This window comes from Glycine soja, chromosome 14, assembly GCF_004193775.1.
Source record: "Glycine soja cultivar W05 chromosome 14, ASM419377v2, whole genome shotgun sequence".
Taxonomy (NCBI): domain Eukaryota; kingdom Viridiplantae; phylum Streptophyta; class Magnoliopsida; order Fabales; family Fabaceae; genus Glycine; species Glycine soja.
This window is the reverse complement of record NC_041015.1, coordinates 5,472,711-5,488,801: the sequence shown is the minus strand read 5'-3', so window position 1 is coordinate 5,488,801 and position 16,091 is coordinate 5,472,711. Positions and strand designations below refer to the sequence as shown.

The following is a 16,091-nucleotide window of genomic DNA, read 5'->3' as shown; positions in this document are numbered from 1 at the left end:
GCCAAAATTGAATGAAATTTGTCATAAGAGAGAGACAGAGAGAGAGATTTCAATTTGAAGGCATGATTTCAATGTAACACATCAGCTCGATTTATGCCCTAACACTCCCGATCTCGCTCTCGGTAATCTCTTCCCTCTTCTTCTACTTTGCCATCTTTATATGCTTCAATTTTCATTCCCACTTTTTTTTAATTTTTAATTTCGACGTCAATATTCGTTTTCTTCATGTCATTGTCGGAATCGAAGCGTTGACACACTATTCGGGGCCCCTTTATATTGAATTATGAGCTCAGTTCCAAATGGGTCATGTTTCAGTGGATTAGATCATTGTCACTTTTTAGTGTGCAACGGAATTGATTCAATGGAAAGGGCCATATTTGATTGTAGATCTAAGATTTGAACTGAATTCAAGATTATTTTTTGGTCTAAGATTGAATTTTGGCGGAGGAATCGGTGAGTGATAGTTGATGGCAAGAAGAGTAGCTTGTTCAAGGTGGGTTGCTGAATATTGGGCAGGTGGCCTGACACTTTAGCCACTGAGAAAGTGGATGCTGTGTTGTTTGATATTGGCACTTCTATATGTAGTTTATCTTGAATTTATTGGATCTCTTATAAAAATTTTGAACACTCATATCTTCCTATGTACATGTTCTTTTATGTATGTTTGTTGTTTATGTGGTCTGCTTATGTATTATTAACCATAATATACTGGCTTGATGGATTTTTGGGGTTCTAGTAGACTGTGTTTCATATGTATGTAATATAAGTGTTGAAGTTAGAATATTTGTGTTTCTAGTGTTTCAATTTGGCACGTAGATACCCAAATCACTTTGCATTGGTTGTCTGTTTCAATTTTCGGAATTGCTTTTTTGTAGGGCTGTGCTTCTTCTTGGCAAGTTCTGTTGGTAAATGTCCGTCAGATCTGCTTGACAAAATGGGGCATGTAAAGTTGCAAACGCAAACTGGTATCAGTGCAACAGAAGAGGGATCTGGGCAGTGTGAGGCTGAATATCCTAACAAAACTACTGTGGCATGCATGATCAATGCAGAAATTGGTGCTGTTTTGGCTGTCATGAGAAGAAATGTTAGATGGGGAGTTCATTATATGTCGGATGATGATCAATTGGAGCATTCCCTTGTTCAGTCTCTGAAGGCATTAAGGAGGCAAATTTTTTCATGGCAGAATCAGTGGCATGTTATAAGCCCTGCCTTGTATCTCCAGCCTTTTCTGGATGTCATTCAATCGGATGAAACCGGTGCACCAATTACTGGTGTCGCTCTATCATCTGTTTACAAGATCTTAACATTGGATGTAATTGATCAAAACACTGTTAATGTTGGGGATGCCATGCACTTGGTAGTTGATGCTGTCACGAGTTGCAGGTTTGAGGTGACTGATCCTGGATCAGAAGAAGTGGTATTAATGAAGATATTACAAGTTCTTCTAGCATGTGCCAAAAGTAAAGCATCTATGATGCTGAGTAACCAACATATTTGCACCATAGTAAATACTTGTTTCCGTATAGTTCATCAAGCAGGAACCAAAAGTGAGTTGTTGCAGCGGATAGCACGTTACACAATGCATGAACTTGTTCGGTGTATTTTTTCTCACCTTCAAGATATTGACAACACAGAACTTGCATTGGTAAATGGGAACACTGCTTTAAAAGAAGAGGTATAGCATTTATGTTACTTTAATCTTTTTTGGTTGCAATTTCATTTTCTTTTTTCCTGTGATTATTTTGTCAGTTGCTTGGGAGGTAAATGATTGTAAGGAAAAATTGGGACCTTCGGCGAAGGGGTACAATTCAAATTTATGCATGAATTCTTGTTTTGCTATTATTTGATGTTCACTTTTTCTTGGTTGATAAAATCTGAAATCGTCAAAAAGGAAGATTTCCTTGGCTTATTTACCATCTGCTTACTTTACTGTTTATTACATGTTTCAATCTTCCAATTTCCATGATTTATCATTCCCAACGAATTGTATGCTAACAATACTGGAGTTTTAGGATTGTTTGAGTGAGGTTTTGGAGGGAAAGGAAGGGCAAAACTTCCATTGTTAATAAATTTTCTCTACTTTTTGATATTTTAAAAAAAAAGGAAATAATCTGATATATTAACGTAAACTTAATTTGTTAATCATTTTTTTAGAAACATTATATATCTCTTAATTAAAAAATAAAAAGTTTACCCTCCCTTCCATTTCTCTCCAAAACCTTACTCCTAAGCATACTCTTAGATACCACATGCTGTTTGGTCAGTTGATTAAACTTGGCTTTTACGTCTGTTTAATAAAGCTAATAAACAATCCTCTAGGGCTTCTTTAATTCACCTTGTCTTAGTCAAAGTTAGAGTAAAATATTGATGTGTGTTTATATGTGTGTGTGTGTGTGAGAGAGAGAGGAACAACACCTACACTTGGTGTTAAACTTTTGCACTTACATCACTTACTAACTTTATAAAATATGAAACTAACCAATTCAAAGTAGATTAAATTTATAAAATTTCATGCAAATGCAAATCTAATTGATACTTCATTGTGCTGCTTTATCTTAAAGAATAATATGCTGTTTAAAATTTAAGTGAATGTCCATTGCTAGATAACATACCAACAAATGTCTAATTTATGTGAAATTTGATATACATGATTAGAAATCAAATGATTCAAATAGTTGGATTTGATGATTTATGTGCATTGCTTGATAACATACCACCTTTATTTTCTTTTAATCTAACAGTTAAAGGTGGGGTTGCTCTTTAGAACCATTAGATTAAAAGAAATGATTGATGGAGATGAAGAGTAACTGTTTTAATGTTACTCTTAGAGTAATTTGATCCCTCCTCACCACACACACATATATATATATATATAGTATTGCCACTCCTGCATGTAATACCTTAGCAGGACTTTGGCTTTATCTAAACTACCTAAAATAAATCACCAATAAAATCCCTAAGTATATTCTCTAGGAAAATCACATGAAAGTGATACTCACACACACACACATATTTACAGGGACTATTAGAAAGAAAGAAGAGAATGATTATTAGAGGCTGTTTATGCATTGTTACTAGCTAGGGTTTGAGAGATTGTTATAGTGTGTCATTATCAAATTTAATGCTGCTAAAAATATTTGAATTGTCATACTGAAATAAACAATATTGCTGATGTGAAATTTGAGTGAGGACACACAAACTTGTAAATTTAGTTGCTGATAGTTTTTTTTTTCCCAACAGGTTGGTGGGATAAATAATGTGCATAATTCTGCAAACGTATTGGAGAATGGGAAATTGAATTCTGCAAATGATGGTCGACCCTTATCCACAGGCATTGCTTCTAGTACTGTGAGTGACGTGGCAGCAACTGTAGTGGATGAAGACACTGCTATTGCTAGCATTGGCAAAGAGACTGATCTGAATGAATTGCAGCTTATGAATGAACCATATGGGATTCCCTGCATGGTGGAAATATTCCACTTTTTGTGTTCTTTGTTGAATGTTGTTGAACATATGGGAATGAGTCCTCGATCAAACACAATAGCATTTGATGAAGATGTGCCTCTTTTTGCCTTAACTTTGATTAATTCAGCCATAGAATTGGGAGGGCCTTCCTTTCACAGACACCCTAGATTGCTGAGCTTAATTCAGGATGAATTATTCCGCAATCTTATGCAATTTGGTTTGTCAATGAGTCCTCTTGTACTTTCAATGGTCTGTAGCATTGTTCTAAATTTGTATCACCATCTTCGTACAGAACTCAAATTACAGCTAGAAGCATTTTTTTCTTGTGTAATTTTGAGACTTGCACAAAGCAAATATGGGGCTTCATATCAGCAACAAGAAGTTGCCATGGAGGCCCTTGTAGACTTCTGCAGGCAAGAAACATTCATGGTGGAGATGTATGCTAACTTTGACTGTGACATAACTTGCAGTAATGTCTTTGAAGACATTGCTAATTTGTTGTCCAAAAGTGCTTTTCCTGTGAACAGTCCATTGTCTTCCCTGCATATTCTTGCTTTGGATGGTCTTATTGCCGTCATGCAAGGAATGGCTGAAAGGATAGGCAATGGATCTTTAAGTTCAGAACAATCTCCTGTGAATCTTGAAGAGTATACTCCATTCTGGCAGGAAAAATGTGAAAATTTCAGTGATCCAAATAATTGGGTTCCTTTTGTATGCCAGAGAAAGCACTTCAAGAAAAGATTGATGATTGGAGCCGATCATTTTAATCGTGATACTAAGAAAGGTCTTGAGTTTCTTCAAGCAACACATCTTTTGCCTGACAAACTTGATCCCCAAAGTGTTGCTTGCTTTTTTCGATACACTGCTGGGTTGGATAAGAATCTTATTGGTGATTTTCTAGGAAATCATGATGAATTCTGTGTTCAGGTTCTTCATGAATTTGCTAGAACATTTGATTTCAAAGACATGATGTTAGACACTGCCCTACGTCTATTTTTGGAGACTTTCAGACTGCCTGGAGAATCACAGAAGATACAGAGGGTGCTTGAAGCTTTCTCTGAGAGATATTATGAACAGTCTCAAAATATCCTAGCCAATAAGGATGCTGCTCTTTTGTTATCATACTCAATTATAATGCTTAATACAGATCAGCACAATTCACAGGTCAAAAAGAAGATGTCAGAAGAGGATTTTATCCGAAATAATAGGCGAATAAATGGTGGCAAAGATCTACCTCGACAGTTCCTGTCAGAACTTTACCATTCAATTTGTAAGAATGAGATCCGGACAACTCCTGAGCAAGGTTCTGGTTTCCCTGAAATGACCCCAAGTCGGTGGATTTATCTCATACACAAGTCAAAAAAATCTGCTCCATTCATTGTCTCTGATTCCAAAGCATACCTTGATTATGATATGTTTTCTATATTATCTGGTCCAACAATTGCTGCCATTTCTGTGGTATTTGATAATGCTGAGAATGCAGAGGTATACCAAACATGTATGGATGGATTCTTGGCTGTTGCAAAGATATCGGCTTACTATCATCTTGAAAATATACTGGATGATTTGGTTGTGTCACTCTGTAAGTTTGTTACTGTTTTTGATCCATTATCTGTTCCGGAGTCAATCCTAGCCTTTGGAGATGACACAAAAGCAAGAATGGCAACTGAGACTGTTTTCACTATTGCAAATAGGTATGGTGATTACATTCGGACAGGGTGGAGGAATATTCTTGATTGCATCTTAAAATTTCACAAGTTAGGTCTTCTTCCTGCTCGTATGGCCAGTGATGCGGCTGAAGAGTCAGAGCTTTCTACAGAAACTGAGGATGGGGGGAAGCAGAATACTAATTCTTTATCTTTATCTCGTCTTCCATCTGTTAATACTCCGAAGAGACCCTCAGGATTGATGAGCAGGTTTAGTCAACTATTATATCTTGGTGCTGAAGAGCCAAGATCAGAACCTACTGAAGAACAACTTGCTGCTCAGCAGTGCACCCTTCAAACAATTCAGAAGTGTCACATTGACAGCATATTCACTGAGAGTAAATTTTTGCAAGCTGAATCTCTATTGCAGCTTGCAAAAGCACTCACTAGTGCAGGAGTGTGGCCTAAGAAAGGGAACAGCACATCTGAGGATGAGGATACTTCAGTTTTCTGCCTGGAGTTACTGGTAGCAATCACTCTGAATAATAGGGATAGAATTGAACTTCTTTGGCAGGGTGTTTATGAGCATATCTCCAATATTGTTCAGTCAACTGTGATGCCTTGTGCATTGGTTGAGAAGGCTGTTTTTGGCCTCCTACGAATTTGTCATCGCTTACTTCCCTACAAAGAGAACATTACTGACGAACTTCTGAGGTCTTTGCAACTTGTCCTGAAGCTTGATGCACGTGTTGCTGATGCATACTATGAGCAGATCACACAGGAAGTTAGTCACCTTATGAAGGCAAATGCTTCTCATATTAGATCTCATTTAGGATGGCGGACGATTACATCACTGCTTTCCATCACTGCTAGACACCTGGAAGCAGCTGAGGCTGGGTTTGATGCATTGTTGTTCATTATGTCAGACCAAGCCCACTTGCTTCCAGCTAATTATGTTCTCTGTGTAGATGCTGCGAAGCAGTTTGCTGAATCTCGTGTTGGACAGGTAGAACGGTCTGTAATGGCCCTCGATCTTATGGCAGGGTCTGTCAGTTGTTTAGAGAAGTGGACTAATGATGCTAAGCAAGCAACGAAAGAAGAGGAAGTGGCAAAGATGTTGCACAATATTGGGGACATGTGGTTGAGGCTCATACATGGACTAAAGAAACTATGTCTGGAACAGAGAGAGGAAGTTAGAAACCACGCGTTGTTATCTTTGCAAAATTGCTTGACAGGATCAGTTGGGATTAATCTCCCACATAGTTTGTGGTTACAATGTTTTGATCAAGTGATCTTCTCTGTGCTTGATGACCTGCTTGAAATTTCTCAGACACACTCTCAAAAAGACTTCCGCAACATAGAAGGAACCCTTGTTCTTGCTTTGAAGCTCTTGTGTAAAGTTTTCCTCCAGTTAATCCAAGACCTATCACAATTGCCAGGCTTCAACAAATTATGGTTGGCTGTACTAAGTCGGTTAGAAATTTATATGAAGGTGAAAGTTAGGGGAAGGAGAAGTGAGAAGCTTCAGGAGCTTGTGCCTGAGCTTCTTAAGAACACTTTGCTTGTTATGAAAGCAGGCCGTGTACTAGTCCAGAGCAATACTGTAGATGGAAGTAGTTTATGGGAACTGACTTGGCTGCATATAAATAATTTTGCTCCGTCGTTGCAATCTGAGGTGTTTCCCGAGCAAGACTCAGAGCATTTGCAGCACAAACAGACTGAAAAAGTTGAAGGTTTGGGGCCTGAAGAAAGCAATTCTGTGTCTTCAAATGAAACAGCAGGTAAAAATGGTCCTGGTATTGGTTAATCATAGCAGCAGCCCCATGGCTACCGGAATTGGTTTTTGTTTGTCTCTTTGAACCCATGATCTCTGTGCTTCATTGATTGGTTTTCTTTTGTTCTGAGGTTGTCTGGGTTCTCTTGAAGTGATTATGCAGAACATTACAGATCTCATTCACATCTTCATTGGGACGCTTGATGTTAGTGTAAGATTTTTGGTTGAAGATATGTTATGGCTTGAGACACATTAGAATGAGCCCTTGTAGTGTGGTCCTTAGAGACCACTTCCTCTCTCCCTGAGCCCTCGCCTGAGCTGTTTAGCTGAAAAATTTATCGAGTTTTTCTTACGAAACTGTACAGAACCCGATATTCTCTTCACTTAGCTGCGAGATGTAATTTACTCGGTATGGTGCAAGCAACACAAGTTTTGAAATTGTCATAAATACATATATTTGAAACTTCCAAGAGTATGCCTTCATTGATTTATCAACTTAGGCTATTGTTTAATAGTCTAGATAGAGTTTTGGTCATTTTACTGCATCAATTTCAAGTTTAGGCCGAATTTGTCAATTTCTTTCATTTGATGTTTTGGGTAAATCATTCATACTTATCCTTTCTGCCCAAAGTTACCTATGGTGAATATTTTTGTTAAAAACAAAATATCTTAATTACTACAAATTTTGTAAATTTACAATCAATGCATCAATTGAATTACAAAAGAAACAATTAAGATACGGGTAAAAACAGAGAGACGACATTATTTTTTCAGCAATCCACTAAAACTTTAGGGGAATTTAATTCCCAGTTTTGGTTGGATTAGAGGTAATGAAAGAAAAGGTAAAGGGATGGAAGCAAAAATTACATAGGCCACCGTTTAAAGGACTATTAATGAGGAAAAAGGAAAGGAAATGGGGGAAATTGTTCCTTCCATGTGGCAAAGAACTAATCTTTTCTTTTGGTAAAGAAGGAAATCATATTTAACTTTAAAGGTGTTAGGGTATTGGCTATTGAATCAAGTAGAAAAATTTATAAAAATTAGTTGAAGTGTATTGGAAACTATGATGGATTTGACTGTATTAATAACTCTTTTTAATAATTTTTTAATTTTAATTCTTTAACCAATATTCTAATTTTAATAGTGTTCTCCGGATCCCGTTTAACATTTTTATCGCAAATTATTGTTAGGTGTACTGAGCCAAATGGAAATCATGTCAGATCAAGTATTCTGATAGCTTGTGGGTTGACGAAATCATTTATGGTTTGAAGCAGAACCAAACATGCACTACTAGAATTCAAGATTTTGCTTCAGGAGAAAGACAGACTCTATTCTACTTTCAAAAGTCTCAAACTAATGCAGATGATACAGAAGCAAAGGACACAAAATTTAAAAGACCATTCAGCCTTTTGATTAAAGATCAAATGTACTATATCTGTCCTTACTGTTTAATATCAAATGCGTGGTCATTGTCTCATATGTTGTTAAATTAGATTTTGTTGAGGGAGTGGCCATAACATTAACTTGATATAATGGTAAGTTAGATTTTGCAGAGGGAGGAGTTCTGGATTTCTCATTTGTCGCTGTTCGTAGCAGTAAGTTATGAAAAAAAATTATAGAATTTAACAAAATTTAAAATATGTGATTGTCATAAAAAAAATATTTGAAATAATACTAATAAAATGATATGTTCATTATAGGAGCTAAGTACTGTTTATAGACCAATTAAATCTTGCAATAATTCAATATTGTATAGTAATCCTCTACATAACTCATCGTACAGGCTACAGACCAGAAACTATCAAGTTACTAAACAATATTTGTAAGTCTTCTATTTATCTTACAATATTTATCAATTTTGTACTATAAACATCAAGTAATTCATCACCCTTCCATTAATTAAAAAAAGTTGAGTAATTTTTTATGCATGATATTTCTTGATCTTCTTCAAAACACAGATTAACAAACACCACAACCAAATTATATTTGGAAAAAAATAGAGAACAAAAATTAAATTTAATTATTACTGTATAAAATATATTTATAGTCGCCCAAAGTCTATGACCAACTAACTTTACAAAAAAAATTAAAGTTAGGACAGTGATAAACTTCAAATTATCATATCTTTGTTGGGAAAAACTGATTATCTGTGTTCAGTTTAAGGATGCAAATAAAAAGAAATGATTTTATTTTATTTTATTTTAACTCTTTTGATTTAAAAACTTAGGGGGGAAAAGATGAAAAAATGGGGTTCAAATCTTCTCTTTTCATTTTTGTATCCCACTGATATTGGAGACATTTAAAGAAGAGAAAGAATGGCTTTAAATTTTTTTTTTTATTGTGATTGTTTTTCGAGAAATCAAATTAAATCTTTACTCTTTAATTTTCCTATAAATTTGTGTAGGATGTACTCGCATAGATAATATATTTTTTCATTTTCTTCATAAAGCATGTATATATAAGTTGATATTTTTTTTTTGAAGTATTAAACAACATACTTAGTAACATCTTAGACTAATTTACTAAATGAGTTAAATTATTTTTACAATATTTTTATATCATCATGGAATGTGTAGATCAGATATAATTATTTTAAATTTAAATTTTATATAATTACATTAAATACTTAAAAGTAAAACTTTATCACCCATAATTATTTTATTCAGATGAAACAATTTACTTCTAAAAAAAAGACATATAGTCTATACTTAAAAAAAAATCACATTCTCTCGTTATTTCTCTCGGTTACACCACTCATTTTATCACTACACTTTTATCTTCTCTCTTGCTATCTCTTTTGTTTGTAAAAACGGATGTATAAAAATTAAGTACAAATACAATTACACTCTTCCTAGTTTATGGTCATGATATGAAAACTTTTCATAATTCTACTCGATCTTCTCCGTTAGGCCATCCTCTATTTGTTTTGTGGTCCATTATGCTACTACCTTCTGAATTCTATTTCACAGTTTATCATTTATATTTTTTAATTTTATATAATTATCTTTTAAAAAATAAATAGACAGTTGAGTTATTACTTAGTAGAATGTTCCCGAATCTTGACGCTTATTTGGCACAGATATTTAAGAAACTTTTATACAAGGTTAACATAATTTATTATAAATTGGATAGTAAATAAATATTAATATTAATTATTATATTATAATATTTTTATACAATTTATACCATATTATATATTATAATATATTTCAAATTTATAATAATTAGTAGATAACCGTGCAATTATTACTAATTTAAAATATATTATGTTTCATACTATATATTATATTTCAATATTATATGATGAAATAATTAATATACTAGAATAATACTAACTAATATACTATAACATATTATAACCATGTAACTGTTTACTGAATGGTAAAAATAATTTAAATAAACAATCTTTATTTTCACAGTTCGTAATAATTTTCATTATGAAAATAATTATTATAATTAATTATTATAAGGTAATAATAATAAAAATAAATAATTTTTTTACTATATTGTATATTACCAATATTAAAAAATAAATTACATTTTGTATATACTATAGATCATCTAATGTAAAAAAACTAATAAAGATAATAAAAACTTTGTAAATATTTTACATAAATTTACAATATTATATATTTTACATGTTCTTATATAAGTCATTTATAAAAGTACTTTAGTAAAAAATAAAAATACTTTTAATTATTTTTTTAATTGATTAAATAATAATCCTGTTGAAATAATTTTTTTACTTTAATACGAAATAATACTAACTATATTATAAAAAAATATTCCACATTTTGAAAAAAATACTCTAAAATATAAATTAAAATAATACAAACTTTCTATAATAATTCAAAAATTAAAAATGCAACATCAAATAAATGCTTATTTAAAAAAACATTTCAAGCAATTAATAAAAAATAAACTATTAATTAGACAGTCCTGATTCAACATGAATTCACCATTCAACAATCAAATAATTGTTGCATATAATTATTATCAGGTTAAAATAATAATAAAGATAGTTATTACAAAAATAAATAATTTTACTTTACTATATATTGTTTTTTACTGCTATATATTGATAATATTATGATAAAAGTAATTAAAGTATATTTATATATTCTATGGATTTCCAATTTTAACATAAAATAAAAAAATGATAAAAATTGTAGATATATATAAATTTACAATAGTATGTAAATTATAAAAATTTTAAAATATTAAAAAAAAACCTTAGTTATCAAATTATTTTCTAAATTATTTTAAATGGTTCAATTTAGTTCTCAAATTTTTAAATATGAATTAATTTGTTCTTCAAGTTCTTAAAGATAAGTCAATTTGATATGTAAATTTTTTAAAGGTTTAATTTATTTCTCAAATTGGTCTTTTAAGTTCTTAAAAATTTAGAGATCAAATTGATTTATTTTTAAAAATTTGAGAACTAAATTGACTCATTTTTAATAATTTGATAACCAAATTAAAATTTTTAAATTTTTGAAAATCAAATTCAACTATTTAAAGTAATTTGATAATCAAATCGATAATTAAGAAAAAAAAATGCTCCACATCACAAGTTACAATTACACATGTATAATGTAACATAATTTAATATTTCAACTACCAGTTCCACAAGTTGAGTGTAAAGACATCCCAAGTCCATGATCGAGTTCGGCGTCATGCTATGTTACTATAATTAATTTCTTTTCTGTCAGTGTTTGTGCTGTTGGAATTATGCATCTAGAACTATCTTCACAATATTTTCTAAGTCGTTTTAGAAATGGTATTGATTTTTATTTTCCTTGTTCATTAACACTATATTTGGACACCTATTAGGTATTTAATTCAACTGAATTTTAATTTTCTGTTTCTTGTTGGTACCAAACCGATCTAGAAGACGATAAGGATATTCAATTCAATGTGAGTTGCACTATAATACCTAGTAATCTTTAATTTTTGGGTGAACTGGACAATTGAACGAGCCACCCATGTACACAAGTCAATTAAGAGACAAGGTTATTAACTAATCATGTACACACCATATTAGTCTATTAATCTTTATTTTATACAACAGTGACAACTTTATGTTATTATAAATATTTAAAAAATAACTTTACTCATGAAATTAGACTAAAACCGGACTTGACTATATACAATTTAGTATTTGCCATGCATGTGTTCATTCGTGCACATGTATAGTTTATTAAATAGAATTTAATTGATACTATTAATTCTTATTGCACTATCATCAAATAACAAAATATCTTATAATTTAAAATGGTTAACTTTTAGAGTAATTATTTTGAAAAACATATTTAGGGCCACTTTTAATTTGTTAATAGTATAAAAATCTTAACATTAATAATCTATCAAAATTAAACTCTAATAAATATATTAATTATTTTATGAAATAGGATCAATGGATATAAGATGTCAAACATCATAAAATAACATAACATATTTTTATTATAAAATTAAATTTTATTAATTCAATTATTATATTTATATTTTAAGTATAATATGTCAAATTTATAGAATTTGACACTTAGTAATACTGTTTTGCAACATATGATATATATTATTCAAAATATAAGTAAATACCTGTTACATTATCTATTTATAAATATCTAAATTATTTAAAATTTAATATTCATAATTATTAGAATATTTAGTGTACTATAATTTAAACTATTATATATATATATATATATATATGTATATATATATATATATATATATATATATATATATATATCATTTTATAAATTTTGATACCTGATATCAATTGAATTTATCTCTTATTTTAGCAGTAAGATGTTATTCTTATTTTAGTTTTTGTAAAAAAAAAATAAAAAATAAGGGCATATAAAAGTGAATATATTTCATGGGAATGCGCTAGTGTCATAGGTAGATCTTACCCATCATCTTCCCTACATGAGTACATATCAAAATCAAAACAAATTATCACACTTCTTTTTTATGTTTCTTTAAACTATTTAATTCAAAGATTATTTTATGTGAATCGTTTCGAATATTCTTCACCAAAAAGGTATTAGATTGTCGATTACTACATTAATCATTGTACTTTTTAAGATTATGATATGTTTGATGTGGTCCGAACTCCACGACCAAGGAATAATTAGTTGACTAACCAGCAAATTATCAAAAGATAATAATAAAATTTTATTTTAGTTACTTCAATATATATTTGATATTAATTTGATATGTTATAAATTTAAATTAATAGGAAATTAGGAATAAACTGATAGTTTGTAAAAAAAAAAAAACTGATAGTATAAAAAATTATTTTTTCTATATTATCATTCAATTACAACTTATTATATAAATAAAAATGATTGATTTTGTAATAATTGCTTTAAATCTATTTAAAGTGGTTTTCAAATTAATTCAAATAGTTTTAACATTACATATATATATTTATAATAAATTCAATTAATTAAACAAAATTAATTTGCAAACTTTATTAATTCTAGTTCAAATTCTCAATTTTTCATCCCTCTACGAATCCAAATAATATAGGTAAATGAAGTGTGAATTAATCTTGATAGAAGAATTTAAATACTCCAATGAGGTATTAAATTAATAAAATTAATCTATACAAAATTATAAATTGATAGCGAGTATAATGAACTTGGAATAACTCATCGATTACATGACCTTAATTATGGTGGAGAACAAGATTTGGCTGTTAAAGCTCAATCTTAATTAATTGTGGAACATACTTGTCGTATCTTAATAGCTTTCAGTACCAACTGTGCAGAAACATTAATTAGCATAAACACACAGATAGCTCCATTTCTTTATGTCAGCACAAATGGTAACCATATCCTTTTCTTTATTGGGAACTTGTTCTTGCTTAAGTCCAAGGATTAAGGAATAATATATTTAGGGAGTATAACTGATTTAGTAAGACCAATTCAATGAAATGGTTCTTTAACAAGCCCTTTGTCGTCTACAACAATATTCCTCCCAGAAAATTCCACTAAACATAAACAAAAAATGTAATAATAACTTACAGCCAATTTGCTCTACATGGTTTAAAGAATTTAAATAATGTATTTGAAAACACTCACTAAACATTAAGCATTTAAATTCTGACTGACCTAATTTTTCTTACTAATATTGAGAGCTTCTTAATACTGATTTTATTAGATGTGCTTCATTACGAGAAAATAATTATTTTTAAAAATATCTTATTAAATAATTTTTTCCTTAATCACACTTTCGGTCTAATTATTTTAGTGCAATTTTAATTTTTAAGTTTTTTAATTAAGCCTCTATTTTTAAAATTAAGCAATTTTTATTTTGCTTTCAGGTTTCTTGTACTTAAAACCTTCATATTATCATTTTCTATTTAAAATTTTCATAAACTAAATTGATTGAAATTGTTTAAAACTTTTTTTTTACCGAACTCACCAATCAAAACATCAAATTTTACTTAAAAAACCAGTTTTTCTTTACTCAAAATATATAATTTCACATCCTATAAATTGTTTTAATTTTCGCATATTTTCACTAAATTTGAACTTAAGTTATTCCCAAATTAACTTGCCTATGTTTAAATAGAGAGAAAGAAAAGGAGAAAAATATAAATTTTGAAATTTAATTTTTTTTCTCTTATTTAGTAGATGAAAAGAAAAAAGAGTAAAAATATAACCCATCATATATTAGTTTGACTATGAATTTGAGGGCTAGCTTAATGTGATATAGGAGTAAAAACCTACAAGATTCTGTGGAGTGACTATGAGCTAGCCAAGGTTGACCCTTAGCTACCATATAAACTTTGATATATCATTTTTTCATGGACGACAGAAAGAAATGAATTCAACACTTTGAAATGCAGATGTGTACTCTATGGAATATTTTGATTTTGTTTTCTTCTGTTTGTTTAAAGTATTCTATAAAATAATTTTAAATTAAACAACCTTAATTTAAGGGAAGAGAGGGACTCTTTGATAATAGTATTTAATCTCTAAGTCTTAATTGTAATTTTAGTCTTTTTGTTTATTTTAGTTCACAAATTTAATCTTTTATAATTTAATTCACCAATTAAGTCTCTCATTTTTTTTAATTTTATTATTTTAATTCTCAACCTCAAAATTAGACATTTACGTTAATTATTTACATTAATTATTTATGTTAACCGTAATGTGTCGTATTTTTATTGAACATTAATTAGATGCATGAAATTAAAACAAGATATGTGGTGGTCAACTTAAACAATTAATGATCAACTTTTAAATTTGGGTTTAGGAATTAAAATTATCTAATTAAAAAAATCAGAAGATTCAATTAGTAAATTAAATTACAAAAAAAACAAATTAATGAGTTGAGATAAATAAGAATATCAAATTTACAATCATGTCAATCTCTAAAGATGTTTTAATTAAAAAAATAAAAAAAATCCCATTTGGTAGGTAAATTTGTTTTAATAACATTTTAAAAACTTAAATTACTCGAAGTACGTAGTAAAATCTTACAGGCCTACAACAGATAGGTTACGGTACTGGTTCAGAATTATAAATGACCTATACTTAATGTAATTTTTCAATTTCGATTCATTATTTGAATATAATAAAAATTAATAACATTGTATATAACTATATATCATATCATATTATATATATAAACATGACAAAATTAAAGACAACTTATTGTTCTAATTAATTTAATTCGTGTTCCGAAAACACTTTCACAGTAAATATACTATTTAGCCAAAAATAAGTAAAAGAAAAACAAAAGTCATATATATTGGCATAAGTCAACACTATTACTATATAGTATAGGGTTGATGGAAGCTTCATCAAGGATCCAGTTCAGCGGTATTTCACTATTTCTTCCTATCATAACCGTTATCTCCTTCATCCGTGTAAATCAAATCTGATACAAAAGAGTCCCCACTATGCTTTTGTATCAAACCAAGCAAATAATAATAATTACATTTATTCGAATGAAAACTGAATATGAGTTCTTCAATTTAAAAAAGTATTGAAATTTGAATTTTCTACATAGAATAAACACAAGAAATTAATCTCACTAAAGGTAAAGGTAGATAAAGGTGGATCAACGGACATTTTCGATAAATATTAATAATAGATAAATACTTTACACTTACATGAAATTAAAAAGTAAAAATAATAATAATAAATTCAACATCAGCTTCACTACAAACGCCAAAGAGATTCAGA

The 16,091-nt window shown here is 29.9% G+C and overlaps 1 protein-coding gene across 2 annotated transcripts; it reads left to right on the top strand.

Annotated features, from left to right (window-relative positions):
* Positions 1–7,420, top strand: LOC114383329 (ARF guanine-nucleotide exchange factor GNOM-like). Of its 2 annotated transcripts, none has more exons than XM_028342979.1 (3): positions 1–122; positions 876–1,675; positions 3,241–7,420. In XM_028342979.1, the coding sequence occupies exons 2-3, from the start codon at positions 935–937 to the stop codon at positions 6,916–6,918; spliced, it is 4,419 nt and encodes a 1,472-aa protein (XP_028198780.1). In that variant the 5' UTR covers positions 1–122; positions 876–934; the 3' UTR covers positions 6,919–7,420. The 2 variants fall into 2 exon arrangements, with proteins under 2 accessions (XP_028198780.1, XP_028198781.1); XM_028342980.1 differs by lacking the exon at positions 1–122 and adding an exon at positions 185–493.
* Positions 7,421–16,091: the final 8,671 nt, after the last annotated feature.

What these genes read in the sequence shown, in the direction of transcription:
- LOC114383329 (XM_028342979.1), top strand. Translation starts at nt 935, where the DNA reads ATGGGGCATGTAAAGTTGCAAACGCAAACTGGTATCAGTGCAACAGAA. An exon ending in ACACTGCTTTAAAAGAAGAG is followed by an intron (nt 1,676 to 3,240) that starts GTATAGCATTTA and finishes TTTTCCCAACAG; the next exon opens with GTTGGTGGGATAAATAATGT.